Source organism: Phocoena sinus, chromosome 4, assembly GCF_008692025.1.
Source record: "Phocoena sinus isolate mPhoSin1 chromosome 4, mPhoSin1.pri, whole genome shotgun sequence".
NCBI classification, from domain to species: domain Eukaryota; kingdom Metazoa; phylum Chordata; class Mammalia; order Artiodactyla; family Phocoenidae; genus Phocoena; species Phocoena sinus.
The window spans coordinates 139,103,859-139,123,743 of NC_045766.1; the positions used below are offsets into that span (position 1 = coordinate 139,103,859).

Below are 19,885 nucleotides of genomic sequence, written 5' to 3' on the forward strand. Positions count from 1 at the left end.
AAATATAAAAAATAAATGATTAAAAACTGAAAAAAATCTTGAGAGATGGAATGCTACATATTCCAGTTTCCACAGTCTTCTAAGTTATATGTTTTAAATTCAAATTTGCCTCTGCATGGTGGGCAAACAAATATTTACAGACCTCATTTGTTTCATCTTCTATCCCGTATCTGACTGCTTTTACTCATGCTAGGGATGGCTCCAAAATCTTTTCATGTATTCATGTTATAGTGAAACATTCAAAATGGTGCTTAACACACAGTAAATGCTATGTGTTAGCTGTTATTATTCATCTCATCCACACAACTCCACAAGGTCAAATACCAGTAAGCAGCAGCAATATTACAGGTGACTTGCAGAGAGGATGGAGGCAGGTTGTGCCCAAGGTTACACGACCAGCAGTGGAGCAGCTGGGATTTGAACCTACAGAGTTGGGGTCCTGAGTCCAAGGACTTGACCACCATGCTATAGGACCTCCCCTGGTAACTCCACACCAATGGTCTCTTTCACAGACATAACACATAATGGGATGGACCCTCAGAAGACTCAAGGTCATCACTATTGGGTATTTTCTGAAGAACATCCTAGGAGTGGCCCTGAAGACAGTCATGGATAGGGCGGCAGATGTGAGATGAGTAGGGCCAGCCCTGTGCAGACAAAGGCAGAGCCTCCTGGGAGTAGCTAAAGGCGGCAATGTTTATTTGGACATGCATACGAATTTTGATAAGTCTGGTTTAAGAAAAAGGTGGCCACCTCGATTTACAGTTGAACATCATATATCCCTCCCCAAACCTTCCTTGAGGTGCTCAGCAGGGTGCAAGCTCTGCAGAGATGATGGGTGAACATTCATGAGTGTGAGGAAATCAGACAAGAAGTGTCTGTGCTCAGAGAGGAGAGTGGGAATGCCTGTGACTCAGATCGTGGGTCTAAGAAGACAGAACTGAGAACCAGGACGGAAGATGGACCACTGAGAAAGTAGTCCATCTAATTTTTTTAAGATTAAGTGGACCCCAGCCATAATCCTATTCTTTGAAAAGGGGTAATGTGCCTATAAAAATGTACCAAGACATTAAAATTAGGGCTTTGGTTTTTGAAAAACAAATAAACTTGACATCTGACATTGGTTTTCTCACATCAGAGTCTACTTACAGCAGGGCAGATTCCATCACAGAAACAGCCCGCAGTGAAATGGCATAGATGCGAACGTTAGCTTGACAAGGATGCGCTGTGCCCTGAGCTGAGTGTGAATGGACCTCATTTATCCAAACATGTCACTGAATGCAGCCCCAAGTGACAGGGCCGAGCTCACCAGCCACCTTAAATCTGTGATCCACCCTCACTTCACAACAGTTAGTGGAGGCGCTCAGGCCTGAGAGAAAGCCCAAGGCAAGTCAAAATCGAATTTGGGCAAAACTGATATAACTTCTCCTGGTGGGTGAAGGCAAACCCGCCGGTCCTCTCGAAAATCTACCCATTCTTCAAACCCCATCCTCCTTCCTGTTCCTGAATTCCTCTTGCACTTGGAGACGGCTTTCCCCTGCCTTGTTCTCCACCACATGCTGGTGGAGTCATTTTTTTTTTCACATTTGAAATGCATTTTTTTTTTTTTTTGTGGTACATGGGCCTCTCACTGTTGTGGCCTCTCCCGTTGTGGAGCATAGGCTCCGGACATGCAGGCTCAGCGGCCATGGCTCACGGGCCCAGCTGCTCCGCGGCATGTGGGATCTTCCCAGACCGGGGCACGAACCCGTGTCCCCTGCATCGGCAGGCGGACTCTCAACCACTGTGCCACCAGGGAAGCCCTGAAATGCATATTTTTTAAAAAAAAACTTTTATTGGAGTATAGTTAATTTACAATGTTGTGTTAGTTTCGGGTGTACAGCAAAGTGATTCAGTTACGCATATGCATATATCCACTCTTTTTAGATTCTTTTCCCATATAGGTTATTACAGAATATTGAGTAGAGCTCCCTGTGCTATACAGTAGGTCCTTATTAATTACCTATTTTATATATAGTAGTGTGTATATGTGAACTAATTCAGACAGAGAAAAGACAAATATCATGTGATATCGCTTATATGTGGAATCTAAAATAAATGGTACAAATGAACTTAGTTTCAAAACAGAAATAGAGTCACAGATGTAGACAACAAACTTATGGTTACCAAAGGCAAAAGAGGGGGAGAGGGATAAATTAGAAGGTGGAGTATTCTTGAGCTTTACTTCCAGAGAGTCTGCTTTCCTGCTACCAGAGTCATCTTCCACAAAGACAAGTCCATGCTGGCCACGTGCAACCCAAGCCCTTCCTCGGCCCATAGAGCCTTCCGACAAATCCACGCTCCCTAGACTGTCCTCGGCCATCTGGCCCTGGGCCTCCTCAACTCATTCATTTAAAAAAATTATTAAAGTATTGTTGATTTACAATGTTGTGTAAGTTTCAGGTGTACAGCAAAGTGATTCAGGTATGCATTTTATACACACACACACACACACACACACACACACACACACGTTCTTTTTCAGATTGTTTTCCCTTTTAGGTTATTACAGAATATTGAGTACAGTTCCCTGTGCTGTACAGTAGGTCCTGGTTGTTTATCTATTTTATATATAGTAGCGTGTATATGTTAATCTCAAACTCCTAATTCATCCCTCCCCTCCCTTTCCCCTTTGGTAACCGTAAGTTTGTTTTCTATGTCTGTGGGTCTATTTCTGTTTTGCATTATAAATAAGTTCCTTTGTACCATTTTTTTTAAAAAGATTCCACATATAAGCAACATCATATGCTATCTGTCTTTCTCTGACTTACTTCACTCAGTATGAGAAGCTCCAGGTCCATCCGTATTGCTGCAAATGGCATTATTTCATTCTTTCTTATGGCTGAGTAACATTCCATCATACATATGTACCCCATCTTCTTTATCCATTCATCTGTGTGACAAACACTTACAGAGCGAGTGTACGCCACGTACTGTCCCAGGTGCCGGGGACCCAGCAGTGTCCCTGTTCTCGTGGTGCCTGCCTTTGGGTGGGTGAAGTCTCTCTCCCCAGCCCCACATATTCTGCCCTGGAAGACCACAGTCCACATCCCATCCAACCCTTTTGTGGAGGAGCAAGCGAATGTTTACTCCCGTGCAGTCTTCGGCTCATGACAGTTTATTAGAATGGCACTATCTTCCCAAATGTGCTTTTTAGCTTATTAGGTGACTTCATGGTAAGAACTTGATGATGAAGCTAGACTACAGAGGCTTTCTTTGGCAGCTCTACCCTGACAGTCCAAAGAGTTCAGTTCCACGAGAGGGTCCTAAGGATGCTAGCCAGGGCACGCATCCCAAGTCTGCCTTAAACCTGAATAGGAATCAATCCCCCCTCAGGTGGTTTTCTTCCTAAGAATCCTAAAAGCACATACTTAGTCCTAATCGACCGAACCAACTCCTAATCAAGTTTCACGCCATGAATGGAGGTAGTCACCACAAAAGGTATTTTTAGGACCCCAGACAAGGAGGGGATTGTCTGGAAAGCACTGGGGTAATTTGTAGGTCTGGTTTATTTCTGAATCAGAGGCAGTGGAAAAGCTGCTTCAGAGCCCATGGCCTGAGCAGTGGGGTGGAGCTGGGCAGTGATTCACGGAGCACTCTGGGCTCCAACTGAAACTGGAGATGTTTATCTTCACAGCTGTGTGTTATTTTTACCCTTACTAAATATTCTCTCTTACACCTGGAATTTCAGCCTCTTCCCACCAGGCCTGTTCCCTTCTCCCTTCTCCCTTCTCCTAAGCAGTTGAAGACGAAATTAATTTAAAAAGTCACCACCAACAGTTAGTTCTTTGTCCCCAAAAGGGGTTTGAAGTTTTCCTGAGAAAGTTTCATGGTTTAAGTGTATATTTCTCTGAACAGCCGAAAATGGTATCAGCAAGATCACAGCACATTTAGATCTTGAAAACTGAGGAGGAAATGCATCCGTTGGGGATTCATCCTTCAGAATAAAGTATTCTGTAGAATAAGATGTCTACAAATAGTTACCTGACAAAGATGTGGCACCTTTTCTATCTTGTGTGCGTGTGTGTGTTCTTTTCTCAAAACACTTTCATTTTTCAGAGAGGAAAGAATTAAGCCCGATAGCCATTATGGTGCTTTCAGGGTTTTATTTTCCTAAAAGGCTATGTAAATTCTGGTTAACCAAGACGATTTTCCTTTCAGGATAGAAAATGCCAAACAGTCCTTGTCCCAATGTCAATATCCACAGTGACCCGATGGGATTCACTTACATCATAAGGAAGAGCACGGCTCTTAGGCTGTTCTCCAAAATGGTGTCCATCCATTTGACACCCCAAGAAATGGCAAAGATGCTCGTGAGTGCTACTAAGGAAGGGGGATGAGAAAAAATCTGCTCCAGACAGAGAGGCAGCCCCAGAGAACTTGACTCTCTCACTAAATCTTCCCCGACTGAGGCCCTTTCAATCCATGTCTCAGCCCTGCAGCCCAATGAACTGATGTCTGTAAAGACTCAAGGCCCCTTACAAGTAGGACAAACTATTACTACCCGACCTCACTAGCACAGTTGGGAAAACCACTAGTTTTCCAGTCTCCAACACTGAGCCGCCCACAGCTTGGAAGGTTTGGAAGGTGGCCAAGCTTAACTAGGAAACATCTTTTATGCCAGTCAGATTCAGAACCTTAAGTCAGAAAGGAACAAATGTGATTATAGCTGCAAATTTCACTGTCCTAAAAGAAGACATAAAGTCTTCTAGAAAATGTAAGAAAATATACATGAAGTCAAATCTCAATGCATCAAAGTAGAAAGGCATGAGGGAGACCAGTCCCAGGGAGCCGCTTTCAAATGTCAAATATTGAGTATTCCAAGTAAAATGAGAAAACTGATGTTAAAAGACCTTCAGCCAAGATGTTGCTCTGTACGCAGGAACTGGGCAAAGCACCTATTCCAACACAATTACACACAGGGAACTGGAATAGTCACTATGCTAAAACTGAGAATTTTTTATTTTTAATTTCAGCCCAATGAGTATTTACTGAGAGCCACCACTGGGCTCAGACCATAGGTCTCCCATCACGCTGATTATTTGTTAAATGTGGTTCTGTTTGGAATCACCTCATGAAGGGAATGTAAAGATGAGTGCAGTTTAATTGATCTGTTATAATAAAGTAAAATGAGAGGAAAGTAAATTTTTTAACTGTGTAATAAATACAAGAAATCAAAATATGGTTGGTGTTTGGATTTAATGCCTCTCAGAAAACAAAAAATCGGACATATTGCTCATCCATCACCTGGAGAAACTCCACCGTCCCTGCCAACACAGAGGTGATGCCTGGCTAAAGGAAGCAGCCCTGAGGGAGGAAGAGGAGCACAGGCCTGGGGTCACATGGCCCATGGCAGGCGGACTTAAGTTATGGAGACTCAATGGTCTCCATGCGTAAAGTGGGTATAATCTTAATGCCATCTCATAGATTTAATGAGGAAATTGGATGATATGTTGTATCCTAAAATCTATTAATAAATCACAGTGCGTTATAGAAATATTAATATCACTCCTCTGGGAGTCTTTCCTGCCTGGAGAAACTGAGTCATACTCTCATCCCTGCTATGGCCAGGCCCAGAGCATCCCCCTGAACTTGTTTGTACTTGTCATGCGACCTCACGGAATCTTTTTCACCTTTGATGGACCGTAAGCTTCTCTTAATTCATCTTCAGAGCAAACACAGGCTATGATGAAGAGTAAACACCAAATAAATGGTTTAGCGCAGAGTTCACCACTTCGAGACTACAGACCTTTGGGGCTAGATGATTCTTTTGGGGGGCAGATGCTGTCCTGTGTGTTGTAGGCCGCTGAGTGGCACCTCTAGCCTCAACTCACTAGATGCCAGGAACGCCTCACAGGTGTGACAGTCAAAGCTGTCTTCAGGGCTCCCCTGGTGGCGCAGTGGTTGAGAGTCCGCCTGCCGATGCAGGGGACACGGGTTCGTGCCCCGGTCCAGGAAGATCCCACATGCCGCAGAGCGGCTGGGCCCGTGAGCCATGGCCGCTGGGCCTGCGCGTCCGGAGCCTGTGCTCCGCAACGGGAGAGGCCACAACAGTGAGAGGCCTGCGTACCGCAAAAAAAAAAACAAAACTGTCTGCAGACACTGCCAAATGGCTCCCTGGGGGGCGCAGCCATGGCGTCTGCGAACCACTGGTTTAATGAGTAAGATCCCCTGAACTCAGGCAAGGAGTCCAGAGCTCGTCCTATTTTGCCTGGTGCTTATTAGAGGTAAGTGCAAGTCCCCTGTGTCTGGGCAGATACTTAGAGGGGCTTAGGCTCGATTCTCAGGAGGATTCCAGTTGTGGTTTGTCCACCCCTCATTTGGGGTACACCCCCCAAACCTGGGGCTCAGCCTCACTTCCCTCTTCCTCACGCCATACCCATCAGCAAAACACTACAGTTCTACCTTCCAAATATGTCCAGAATGCAATCACTTTCCCCACCCTCACGCAGGCCTCACCATCTCTTACCCTAACTCCTGAAGGGCCTCCTAGCGTTCTCGGCTTCAACACAGGAGCCAGGGAGATCCTGCTAAATCTGAGTGACATCACGTCCCTCCTTTGCTTACAGCCCCCAGCGGTCTAGCTCGCTCAGAGTGAAGATCAAAGCCCCTCACTGGCCTCACGCTCACTCAACCTCATCTTCTATCACTCTTCCCCTTGGTCACTGAACATTAGCCACAACTGTCCTCCAACACTTCAGGCTGACCTCAGGGTCTCTGCACTCACCACTCCCTTTGCCTGGAATATTCTCCTACTGGGTAACCATGGGACCTTCTCCCTCACTGACTTTGGGGCTTTACTCAAATGTCACGTTCTCAGAGGTGATCTTTTCAGGCTGCCCTTTCCAGAACTGCCACCCCCTGCCCTGCTTTAGTTTTCTTTTTTCCTTAGCACTTACCACAATCTAACCTGTTAGCCTTTAATTAGCTATCTGGTTCACTGGCTGCCTTTCCCGTTAGAAAGTGAACTTAGAGAGGCAATATTTTTGTGTATGTTTTACCACTGTATGTCAAGTACCTAAAACAGTGACTGCACATAATAGGTGCTCAGTACATACTTGCTGGACGAATGAATGACTCCGTGCGTAACCAGGACGTCTGACACCAAGATGGACCAATCAGGTAGCCCCCTTTTCTGTCATCTTCATCACACTCCAGACCACATGCTTTTTAAATATTACATCAAAAGCATCCTGTCATCTGATCCTAGGCTGGAGTTCTTCACAGCACACAGTGAATCTCCTTCCCAGACAAGAGAGAGAGGCGAGGCCCAATCTCTCACCTCACAGGCTCAGCCAGACAAAAGCCACTGCAGTGAGAGGCGAGCAGGGTGGCCGTCCACCTAGGCAGACAGACTTCCTGAGAGCAAGCCCTCCTCTGCACTTTGTTCTCCCAGATTATCCACTCTATAGGCCACCTTTATCCAGCTCCGGGGATTCTCATTTTTTTCTCTCACTGGATGCTGCAACGGGACTGTGTTTCTCAGACCAGTGAGGGTCAGAATCCCGGGGTAGGGGCGGGGGAGCTTGTTAAAGCAGGAGTGCTGGGTCCCACCCCCAGAGCTTTGGACTCAGCAGGTCTGGGCAGGGCCTGAGAATCTGAATCTCTAACAAGCTCCCAGATGGTGCTGAAGCAGCGGATCTCAGGGCCCTACTTTGAAAATCGGCGCACCAGGGGACCTCTCACCCAACAGACTCCAACAATAGATTAACGACTCCAGGTGGCTTGGGTACTGGGCTAAGAGCAGGACTCGTAGTGTGGCACACAGAGTCATTCAATTCCAGCTGCAGTGAGCCTCCAGGTGGGCAGCACGGAATTGCCGCGACTTCCTGCTGGGCCACCAGGAGTTTTTACTGCCTGTGGAAGGATGAAGGATGCACAATTCCACCCGCCTGAGAGTCGACTGAATCTCCGAGACAGGGATGCTGAGAGAGAGTAAAGGCTTGCACACCATACTGCCCGCTTGTGATGGAAGACAATTTTCTTGTGGACCGTATGTGAGTAAGTGTGCGTGTGCATGTGTGTGTGCGTGTGTGTGTTTCTTGGTCTATCTTGCCAGTCTACAGTGGCTTGAGCCTTAGGAACCTCACATAGAATTAAGGCCATCAGCAGGGGGCTCGCTGGAGGCCAGGCAGTTCTGAAGCCCCAGCAGGGCCCTCTGTGAACAGCTGTTCCAGCTGGGCTGCACTGACACGTCTCCATTGTGTGAACACTTGGGGTTTTCTTGTGTGTGAGGCTGGAGTGAAGAAAGGGGAAAGGCAGGGTGTCGGGGACCACCGAAGCTGAGAAATGATGTCTTGTGTCTACACAACGTGCAATTGGATGAGTGTCTGCAAGAATCATGTCCTCTGATACGGCAGCCGCCAAGCCAAACCCACAATTACATCCCTGTTGGCTCACAAGGCATGGTTCCTTTCTCTCCTGTTTTCCTTTCATTATTTTTTATAGAGCTCTGTTATAATGGCAGTAGATCTCATTTCACCACTCGTATTTCATTTCAGGAGCTTGTGTGCGCATTGGGGCTAAGGTTTTGCAGAATTCCATCACTTGCTTGGGAAATTCAGTTCCTCCCTCCTCCAAGCCTTGGCCTTTTCTTCCAAGGGTAATGAGTCGATAGGGACAGACAGGACCATTCCCAGGGACCATATCTTATGCGGAAGGAGCTAGGTCATGTTCTGGCAACGCCCAGGCTGTACAGGGGGCTCTCCCCCCAGGGTGGGGGGTGTTTTCAAAAGAGCACCAAGGGGCCACAAAGGTAACAGCCTGCCCGTTCCAGCCAAAGTCCGATTTTTGACTTACGTAAACTCCCCCTGAACTTGACTTCAAGAGGCAAGTGTACTGTACGGAAGCCCACCACACAAAAGCTCAGAGCAAGGACAATGAGACGGAGCTACTGGGCTGGGGGCCAGGAGATGCACTTCCTTTCCTGCTGCGGTCCCTAACTCCCAGCACCCCTGGCCTGGGGCTTCCAGGTGGTGGGTGAGGCAGCCAGCATCTCTGGAAAGATGCAGGGAGGCGGCACATTTACGAGCTGCATCCTGGTCCCTGGTGCTCAACCACACTCACCTCTGCAGTGTCTCTGCCGCGAGCCCCTCCAGGGAGAATCCCTGTCTCCATGACCTGGGTCTCTGCCCCCTGACACTTTGGGCAGAGCTGGTACAGCCAGGTGCCCATTCAAGGTCTCTAGAATGAAAGCAGAGTCAATGCAGGTCCACGTTCCCTTTTATGGAACTGGAGCTGACACGTGTGAAGATCACGCCGCAAGCTGGCAAAGTCTGCGGATCTGATCCTGGGCAGCCCTGTCTGCCGGCCTCTTCCAATCCTCGAGATGAAATGGGCCTTAGGTCCACTGATGAATTTTGAGTTTTTCCTTCCTCCATGCCCCTTCGGGCAGCCCGTTATGCTCTGAAGAGCAGACTCACCACCCACTTGCAAAATTCCACAAGATCACAGCCTGAAGGCCGGTCCTGGTGACCATCAATCTGATGTGCGACAGCCCCCAACACTTCCCATCCAGCCAGGCTGAGCCCCTTCAGGGACAGGGAACTGGCTACCTCAGGAAATGCTGATTTGCAAATCTGAAAGGAATGGCCCCACTAACCACTGACCAGCCAAGGGGCCAGAAGCACCAGGTGTGGTCGGTGTCCTGTGTCCACCTGGCCAGGCCATTGCACTCAGTGACTTAATCCCATGCCAATCGAGGTGTTGGTCTGAAGGTATTTCATAGATGCGGTTAACATCTACCAACCATTGATTTTAAATAAAGGTGATTATCCTTGATAATGTGGGTGGGCCTCATCTCATCAATTGAAGGTCTAAAGAACAGAACCTGAGCTTCCCCTAAGGAAGAAGGAATTCTGCCTCAAGACTGTTGCATCTGAAACAGAGACACAGACGTAGAGAACAAACGTATGGACACCAAGGGGGGAAAGCGGCCGGGGGAGGGATGGGATGAATTGGGAGACTGGGATTGACGTGTATACACTAATATGTATAAAATAATAACTCATAAGAACCTGCTGTACAAAAAAATAAAATAAATTTGAAAAAACAAAAAAAGACTGTTGCACCTACTCCTGCTTGAGTTTCCAGCCTGCTGGTACACCCTACAGATCTCAGACTTGACAGCCTCCACAACTGTGTGAGCCAGTTCCTTACAGCAAACCTCTTCATTGTGCATTCCACTGGTTTTGTTTCTCTGGAGAACCCTGACGGACACACCAGACCAGCCCCACTGAGCTGGATCCAGCACACGGAGCTCGGAAAAGACGGGCAAAAGACTCTTCTACAAAGAGGATCAATATATGTCTGCCTCCTGTTTCCCCAGAACATTCCACGGTGAGGGGAAGGAGGGCACTTGGTGACCAGCTGACATCTGCATCATAGCTCAGTTCCACAAGCTGTGCTCCTCCCCCACACTCCTCCCCCCACGCCCCTAACCCCCGTGCCCCTCACCCCCGTGCTCCTCCCCCTCTGCTCCTCCCCCGTGTTCCTCCCCCCACGCTCCTCCCCCGACACTCCTCCCCCGTGCTCCTCCTCTTCTGCTCCTCCCCCCCACGCCCCTCACCCCCGTGCCCCTCACCCCCTCTGCTCCTCCCCTCGTGCTCCTCCCCCCTCTGCTCCTCCCCCTCATCCTCCTCCCCCCGTGCCCCTCACCACCGTGCCCCTCTCCCCTTGCTCCACACCAGGCTTGCCATTTCCCATCAAGTTACCAGGCAAATGCAGGCATCCGTGCCCGCCTCCCGGGCAGCGGCTGCTGGGCCAGCACCACCGGACATCCAGGAGGAGGACAAGGACCATGACAAGGCTGACTTCCCTCGGTAGCCGCCACTGAAACACATCCCAGTTTGCTCCCAAAGCTGGAACTGCCTTTAACCATCCTCTGAGGGGAGCATTCTGAGCATCTTAGGATTCCATGAGGGCCTGAGAGTGGAAGCTACTGACGCTTCCATCGTCCCCTTGCAAGAAAATGGTCCAGTTTCTCCAAAAACGATTTCCTTTCCCAGGAAAGAGACCCTCACCTGAGTCCGCAGCTTCTCAGCTAGCTGCCTGACAGACGAACGGCCAAGAAGCTTTCCAAGGTCAGCCGGCCGAGGAATGCGAGAGAAGCTTGCTGGCGGCCTGTGTCTTTCTTGGGGACTTGAAGCCCCTAGGCCAGGCTCAGGGTCACCTCAAGTCCCCCCACCCATCGCGAATCCCTGTGATGACCACCTCGGGCTGGGAAGGCGGCCCCAGGGCTTGGCCAGGAGGGCAGGTGGACATCAGCTCTTGAAGGGAAGCACAGGCCGGCATTGACGGAACCGGTATTCACACTTCTCTCTTATTTATTTATTTATTCGTTTATTTGTTTGTTTGTTTGCTTATTTATCCATTCATCTATTTAAATTCAGCGAGAAGGAGAGAAAGTTTCATTTCTGCAACATTGTTCTCACCTCCTCATTCAGTCTCCTTTCTGAGGCTTGCGAAATCCAGATTGGCATTCCTGGAGCTGGCCCTAGGCCAGACTCCACAAATAAGGGCCAGGGCACGGCTCGCTCTGCCAGCTGCCAGCTGGAGACCATCTCAGTGCCCTCTGCCCAAAGCGTTCTTTCCCTCTCTAATTATTTATCTTCCACTCTCTCCATCTCCATCTCTATCCCTCTCATCATCTCTCCCTTGCACACACAGTCTCCCTCTCTCACACACACACACACACACACACACACATGCACGCGCGCACACACACGTGCTAATGTATCTCCCATAGGTAGAAACTAGCCTTGGAAGAAGAACGTTTTAGAAATGCATCTTGCTCTTAATGCTCCCACCGTGACTGCCCCGGCATGCCTGGGATCACGTGACTCCATCAAAAAATAGAATCCATCAATGTTTACAGGGTTGGCTCCACAACTACCCTTTTATATAAACACCGCTACCTTCTTCAGAACAGGATTAACCTGCATGCCTCCAAGTCTCAGAAACAGATACAGCGACTGGTCAGTGGAACCATTCTATCAGATGGATAGGATCTACCTGTAACATATTTACATATAACGAGGAACTGGCCGGGACTCTGGCATCCTGGACCCTATGATTGCCTTTTCTACCATGGTCCTTTCAGAAATCTAGGAATTAGCCCCTTGATGAGGTCTAAGATGGGTCTGCCTTGGCTTGAATTCCCTTTAAAGGACCAGTGCTGTAGCAAATAGGCAACATCAGAATTATTGTTCCCACTTTCAAGAAGAAACTTGACGCACAGAAGTGAACTGACTTCTCAGGGCCCAGGGAAGTTCTGGCCCCTCCCATCTCCCTGTTTGGCACGTCCAGCCTCATGGTTGACATTCCCTCTGAGGGCTGTGACTTGGCACCTTCACGGACACCACACTAGAAGTTGATGCAATGGTTTCCAGCACTTATAAAACATGACACTTATAAAAAACATATTTCGCATTAAAATATATACGTAGCAAAAAGGGCCTATTATAGCTGCGACAGAGTGGGAAAAATGCACTGGGTGTGGAGTCAAACACCCTTGATTGGAATCCAAATTCTGAGTTGCTTTAAGTGCTGATTTGGGTTAGCCAGAAAATGCCTGAATCTCAGTTTCCTCATCCATCAAATGGGGACAAGCATTCCTCACAGGGCTGCCCAGAGGCCTGATAGGCCATCAGATGTAAAAGGGCTTCATACATAGTAAAGCACTAAAAATTGTGAGCTGCTCTTGTGACTCTGGGCAGATCATACAAATTTAAATGAAATTATTCTTTCTTTGTCTTGAGATTTGATACAATTCTTTCTGAATATATATGGGGTATTATATCATAATTGAAATCAGCCTGACTCTTCAAAACTACATCCAATGAAATGCTTTTGTGGGCTTCCCTGGTGGCGCACTGGTTAAGAATCCACCTGCCAATGCCGGGGACACGGGTTCAAGCCCTGGCCCGGGAAGATCCCACATGCCATGGAGCAACTAAGCCCGTGCGCCACAACTACTGAGCCTGTGCTCTAGAGACCATGAGCCACAACTACTGAGCCCATGTGCCACAACTACTGAAGCCCACGCGCCTAGAGCCTTGCGCTCCGCAGCAAGAGAAGCCACCGCAATGAGAAGCCCCTGCTCGCTGCAACTAGAGAAAAGCCCGTGCGCAGCAACGAAGACCCAACGCAGACAAAAATAAATAAACAGATAAATTTAGAAAAAGAAAAAGAAATGCTTTTGAGTGTCAGGGATAATACATTCGATAATTCACTAATACATTCTAGGTGACCGCAGCATTATTGTGACAAACTCAGGAGAGTTAATACTTATGGGTGACACTGGTGCTTGGTTTTAAGTAAGTAAAGATGAGAAGAAAAAGCAAGCATCCAAAGAAGATGACAGAGGAGAGAAGGCTGGGGGGCGGGGGGCTGGAGGACACAGGAAGTAGGTGAAGTAGGTCCATTAGCAATGTCATATGGCTTGGACATATGCTACACTGCCTGGTCACTAGCTGACACTCTCCCTCCATGAAAACAGAAGACAGCTTTACTTTCCAGGCAATAAAAACCTCAGAGACAAATTCTGCCATATGTGGGCAAGGCCCCCTCCCACAAAGCCCTCACGTCTGGGAAATGGAATTGAACATCTCATCTTCAAAGCGAGTTCTCGGTAAATGTACTACTGGTTTTACAACCTCTATCCTCCACGCAAACCACTGGAGAACACATTTTCTCAGCATTGCCCAGTGTTACTGTTCAATGCCCTGAGTTTCTGAAACCATCTTGGGGGAAGCGTGATCAATTTCCACTTTGCCTTTTCAAGGGGTGGGAAAACCAGAGGTCTGGGAGAGCAAGAGCCGGCGGTCTCCTTACCTTGAGCCGTTCACCTGGTTAGGGTTACATTCCATCTTGATGGTGACCCTGGCTGGGGGTTGAGACAGCCAGTCCTGCTGAGGGACACGCGGGCTCATCTTGGATGTCTGTCCATAGTCGCTGGAGGAGGACGCGGTCATGTCCGTCTTGGCCAGGTGCGGCGTGCCGTATGCGCACTCAAACAATGACTGGTCCTCGCTCACGACCGATAACGCTTCCTGGACACACAAAGAAACACACAGTCAGGACGTTCCAAGGGACAGTCATGCTTCAAAAAGTTGCTAACTGTACGGTCATTTCTAACTGGGACCCCCTTTTTAGGTCGTTTTTATGGTATCCATTTCCACCTTTCAGCAGCAAAAGGAAGCTGGCTTTCTTTCCCCTAGAGACAGTAAGAGTTGGAACTGGCCGACCTAGAAAAACTTTTGTGCAGGTCTCCAAACATCCCAGCCTTGACCACAGCCGTGCAGATAATACCCATTTTAATCTCAACTCAAGGAAGTGGAATTTCAAAGGTCTTAGAAGACATCCAATTGCATGTGTCATTATTTGACAAATGCAATCTATAATTCAAGCAGACAGGGTACAGAATGGTCATGAAGATTAAAAAAGACATGTGACGGCTAACACCTAAGCATCTGGCAAAACTGCCACATTCCCAGGAGATTTTGAAGAAGAGCTACTTAGAAGAGTGAGGGGGAAATGGGGCACCAAAGGACAAAGAGACAAAGGTACGAATTTTTCCACTTCTAAGTTCTTAGCTGAAATAGTTTCAAGTGGCGCTTCCATGACGGTGAACATCTGGATGATAAATGAACCAAAAAAAAAAAAAAAAAAGCTGTGATTAGCCAGAGGTCTCCAAATACCAAGATGTTTAAAATACCTAGATTGCTGACTAGCTCTTTTTTTTTTTTCCCCTTACTTTCTATTCCTATCTTTGCTCATTTTGCATGATTGGGTGAGAAGAAATAGAAATGTGTCATTGTTGGAGCATTCTTCTGTGGTTTTAAGTCAAACAAGTGGTTAGCCTATGGCTAGGCGGACATTCTACAGCCAAATCAGCAAAGGCAAATTCGATTGGGAAATTCCAGCTACTTGAATGACGTATCATGCAGCAACTACACAGAAGAACTACGAGACCATCCAATTTTGCTTTCTATAACCAAAACAGAAATCCATGTGATAGTTCATGTTTACTTCAGTCCTTGGGCACCCTCGGTACTGCTATGCAGCTGGTGAGAAGCACATGCTGTCTGGGTCACACATGTTTTTTAAATGGAAACTTTGGAGCCAGTGGGGACTGTGGAGACCTTTTTGTCCAAACTCCTCATCCCCCAAATGGGAAAATCTGAGACCCAGGAAGGTTGAGACCTCACCTTGAGGTGAGCTGCCCAAGATAAAGCAGGGATTTAGTGAACACACTGGTGAGTGTTTTATCTTCAGTTCCCTCCTATCCCCACAGCCTAGGAGGCCCTTCTTATGTTCCTTGGTTGCCGATAATTGTCTACATTAGCACTCCTTTCTTATTCTTTGAATTGATACTTAAATAAGTAAGGATGTTCCCCCCACCCCCGTTAATAATAGAGCCCTACGAAGCAGCCTTTCTAAGACAGAAGTCCCCCCACCCCACCTCCTTACACAGAAGTGTCCGAATCTTTAGGGAACACATGCAATTTCACAAAGCACCCCCCACCAATCCAGTGTGTCCTCCCCCACTCCATCCCCTATCTACCCAGGGACCAACTTCTTCATCACTCCCCGAGTACCTGAACTTCACTGCCAGGCACACGGTGCTGTGAACCAGTGAGCAGGGAGAATCAAAAGGAACAATCTCAATGCTCTGGCTCTCAGAGTGGAGGCCAGGTGTCTGTGCATGGATAACCACCCCCCGCCACCACCCACTGCCACGGTATCTCTAAAATCTCTTAGAATCGCAGCCCTGTGACAGTTTGGGAAAGAGTAAGTTGGGGGTTTAAACAATAACTCAAAATGTAGAAAAGGGTGGGTTGTGCCAGCCAGAGAATCAGAACCAGGCACAAGGAAGAAAAGAAAAAAGGAAGGCATCTTGAACCGCCAGCAAAAGCAAATGCATCAACAAACAGACGGCAACAATCCGAGAAATGGGCACGGTAGATTTGGCGGGGGAGCCTGAGTCACATGGCTCTCTCTTCCAGTCACAAACGGAGTGAGGGGATGTAAGGAATCTAAACTCACAGACATGGGTTTAAAAGTCAAATCGGCACCACAGACTTAGTGCAGTCCTGCTAATTAATAAAGGCAAAATTATAGCTTCTTCAATAAATTGTGCAAGACAGGGTCTCCTTTCCCATCGCAGCGCTGGATGGAATGGTTTTACGCACTCAGAGCAAAAAACAAGGCTGAAGCCTGCCTCCATTCTCCCGCCGGGTCCTGCAGACTCCACCAAGCCTCGGAGGGGAATACCATGCTATGTAATGTCAGCGTTGGCTCACCGGTGAAGAGAAACATGAATAAATGTGTGATGTGTATCAGAAATTGGTAGAAACAGGTTAGATATAAGGAGCAGGCTAACCTTTAAATCACAAATGAGAAGAAAATGGCTTTCACAACAAAAAGAGTAACAACGTTAAAATATGAGTATCTCCCCAAGATAAAGTAGGATATTCTCACAAACACAACCAATGACCAAATAAATGTAGCTTAATATTTAAAAACTGGACCAAAATACTAGAACTGAAACCAGGCTTCAGTGTGTGCTTGGAGGGGGAGGAACCCATTCTCACATCTGGCAAAGCATTTTTCCACCACATGGTTTTCTAAAGAAAGAAATCAAAGTTAATCGAGATCGATTTAGGAAAAAAAAAAATCTACAAAAGCTAGAGATAAGCCGGTGGGGGGGGGTGGGGGCGGAACACACATCTTTTCTTCGTATCTTAAAATTCTCCTCCAAGTCAGTACTGAATAAAAATGAGAAAGGCCATATACTTCAGAATATCAAAAGTTGCTTTTGTTCGCTAGAGGAGAAGCAGTCTAAAAATGAGGACGCTTCAGGATAAACGTTTCATTTCCAAAGGGGTGAAACACAGTCCATATTCTGGAAAGACAGCCCATGCCCCAAAGTGATGCTAATTAAACCAAGGCAGGCAAGCACCTAGGGTTAAGTACAAGTCAGGAAAAGGAAACAAATGAATAAATGGAATATCTCACTCACACACATACACACACACACACACACACACGTGCGCGCTAACTTAGCACATCTAAACAATCAAGTCAAAAGAAGAAGTCAAAAGGAGTCAAAAGAAGCTGAAGGGTGGTCTTCAGAGACCTGCTTCAAAGAGGAGCACGAAAATTAACTGCTGTTCTTTAGAAGCAAACAAATGCTATGTACCAACAGCATGGCTTTGTTCACCCACTTGACTTTGTATATTACATGTAGGTTTCATCATCCCTTTGGTTGCAGTATGAACGACAGAGGCTGAAGCATAGGATTCTCCCTCCCCAGCAGCACTGGGACTTCAAAGCAGGGAAAGGATCTAGCCTAGTAGGATTAAAACCAGAATGGATCGCTACACACAGGCTGGTAACCAGGAACACATGAGTCCCTCAACTGTAGCTCTGCAAGTGACTCTTCCTGGCCTCGACGGATGCTGTCCCTGCTTCCCTGCCATCTGGCTTCCCTCCTTGTCTGTGGTCATCTCACCTACCTACCTGCCTACCTGCCAAAGCTGTCGGCAGACGCCCTAGGTAACATGTATGGCTTATTCCCTCAGCACCTTCGGCCAGACGTGGGGACTTGCAAACTGCTTTGGCTGCTTTATGACAGAGAACTCAAAAAAAAAAGTCCAAACCTGGCAGAAATGTGGCATAATTAATTAATATGCCCACCTCTGTGTTACTATAAAAAGACATGAACTTTAGATTGGTGTGTGCGTGTGTGCGGGGTGTTCTTTTCTGTAGCCCCAGGAAAGCTGGGATATTTTGATGTGCCCAGTGGCAGGCTACCAATGCCATTTTTCATGAACTTATGAGAAATGCATAAATTCTAAGCGAACTGCCCCCAAACAAAAGGGACCGCCGTGTTAGTATACAATGTTTATTATTTCATTTGAATACTGAATATGCACCAATGACATGTGAGGACCACTTCTTCAGATTTTGGTCATCACAGTTGACTGACAGTTCTAGAAAGTGAAGAGAACTCAACTAGATTATATTTCATACATGAGACTAAAATACGATTCTATTTTTAAGTAACTAGATTTGGGTAAAACAAAGGTTCCAAAATGCTTAGATTTTTTAAAAAAATTAAAAGTCGAACGCACTTTTAAGCATACTGACATTTCCAGCAAATGATTTCAGACAGCCTAAAACAGATGAATTTTTTTCTGTAACAGATGAATAGTTTGAGAGGCTCCTATGTTTCCAGCAAAAGAATTATAAAATAAGCGTCTGGGCTCAATTTTGCTCTTAACTTTTGATCCCCATGGTTCATAAAAACACTGAAATGTCAATCCAGAGAACCCAACATACTTAAATTTTCATGAAAATCTGGGCGTGGTAAAATGTTGAAACTAAGAAAGTCTTAAGGAATGATCGGCTCTCTTTCACAGCTGGAGCCAGTGAAGCATACACAGGGAAATGATCCTTACGTCGTTTTCAAAAATCCAGAGGACGGCCAGAACTAGGCGTCCAGGGAACAGGATTCCCAAATTCACCCTCAGTTTCCTCAAGTCTTAGGTGCCTCAAATAGTTATGAAAAACAAATGGAAAAACTAAGTGGAACAAGCATGTTAAGATTATGGTCATGCTTTAGAAAAAAAAATTCTTATAGAAGTCTTTGGTATCACAATACACTTTAGGAAGCCAAGGTCATCTTAAATCAATAGTCTGCCTTTCCCCCACACACATAACCAATCAGAATCTGGAACATCACATAACTGCTTACACTGCAATGAATAAGCCATCTTTAGCCACAGTCTCTTGACTCATAAACAGCTGATCCATCACATAATAAACCAGGTTACCTTGGTAAGCACTTCATATGCAGTATCCCTTTCAATCTTATTACACTGATTTTAAGATACACCTTTTTTCACATTTTACGAGCTCTGAAATCTGGATGCATCTCACCATCGATGGCATGTCATGGGTTATTGGCAGCATCTCTTCTCCTTTCACGGCCGGTAAAATAATGGTTCGTTTTATCATCAATGACATCTTAATTTTATGAAATACAGTCCTGACAATAGTCTTATAAGGTCAGGTGTCATTCCTGCCCACAGGTGAGAAAGCAGGATTGGGAAGAAGGGTAATGTCAACATGAGGACAAGGTAGCATCAGCGTTCGTGTTGGGGAGTGGAATCACTCCCTGAGGCTGTACACTCGCCACTCTGGGTGTGACCAGAGAAAGAATAGGTTGGGCTGATGGAGGTCAGATGCACAGGGCTTCACCGCCTTGAAACAGCTGTGGAAGAGCAGAGCTGACAGCACAAATAAGAGACGGAACCACCTAGAAAGAGAGAGGCTGGTGGAGGGAAGAGGTGGGAGAAGGCTGAGGGGATAAATGCCCAGAATCCCAGGACTTCGATGGAATTAAAGGATCAGGAGAGTAAGTGGAAAGCCTGTTGGAAACTAGGAGGGAAATTCCTAAGTACAACACGCTCTCTTATGAGGCTAAAAGCTATGTAGCAATAGGTCCCAGATACGTTTAATTAGTCTTTCTTACTTAATAGTTTAAATCAACAAACCTGTTCTTTTCATTGGTTAATCAGATAATTCAGACCCAAATTGATGGCCGTGTATTGGGGTGTGTTCATTGCAGGAGGATGCCTGGCTTCTCAATCAATACTGCAAGGGAAGAATAGGGCAGGTAGGAACACCATTTATAAATGTTAGAGCCAGTGCACGTGGTGGCCTTAAATGGATGTCTGCAGACCTAATGATACTGGAAAACTATTTATTAGGCTGTCTCAAGCCCAGTTGTTTATAGCTTCTCGGGCTTCCCTGGTGGCGCAGTGGTTGAGAGTCTGCC

General features: G+C 46.8%; 1 protein-coding gene across 7 annotated transcripts in view; it reads right to left on the reverse strand.

The window, feature by feature from the left end:
- The window catches only part of ERG (ETS transcription factor ERG), a 199,521-nt gene that overhangs the window by 48,036 nt on the left and 131,600 nt on the right, over nucleotides 1-19,885 (reverse strand). For all 7 annotated transcript variants that reach the window (XM_032631187.1, XM_032631192.1, XM_032631191.1 and 4 more), the window contains one exon: nucleotides 13,873-14,090. In XM_032631187.1, coding sequence (XP_032487078.1) covers nucleotides 13,873-14,090 — 218 coding nt within the window. The remainder of the gene's footprint in view (nucleotides 1-13,872; nucleotides 14,091-19,885) is intronic.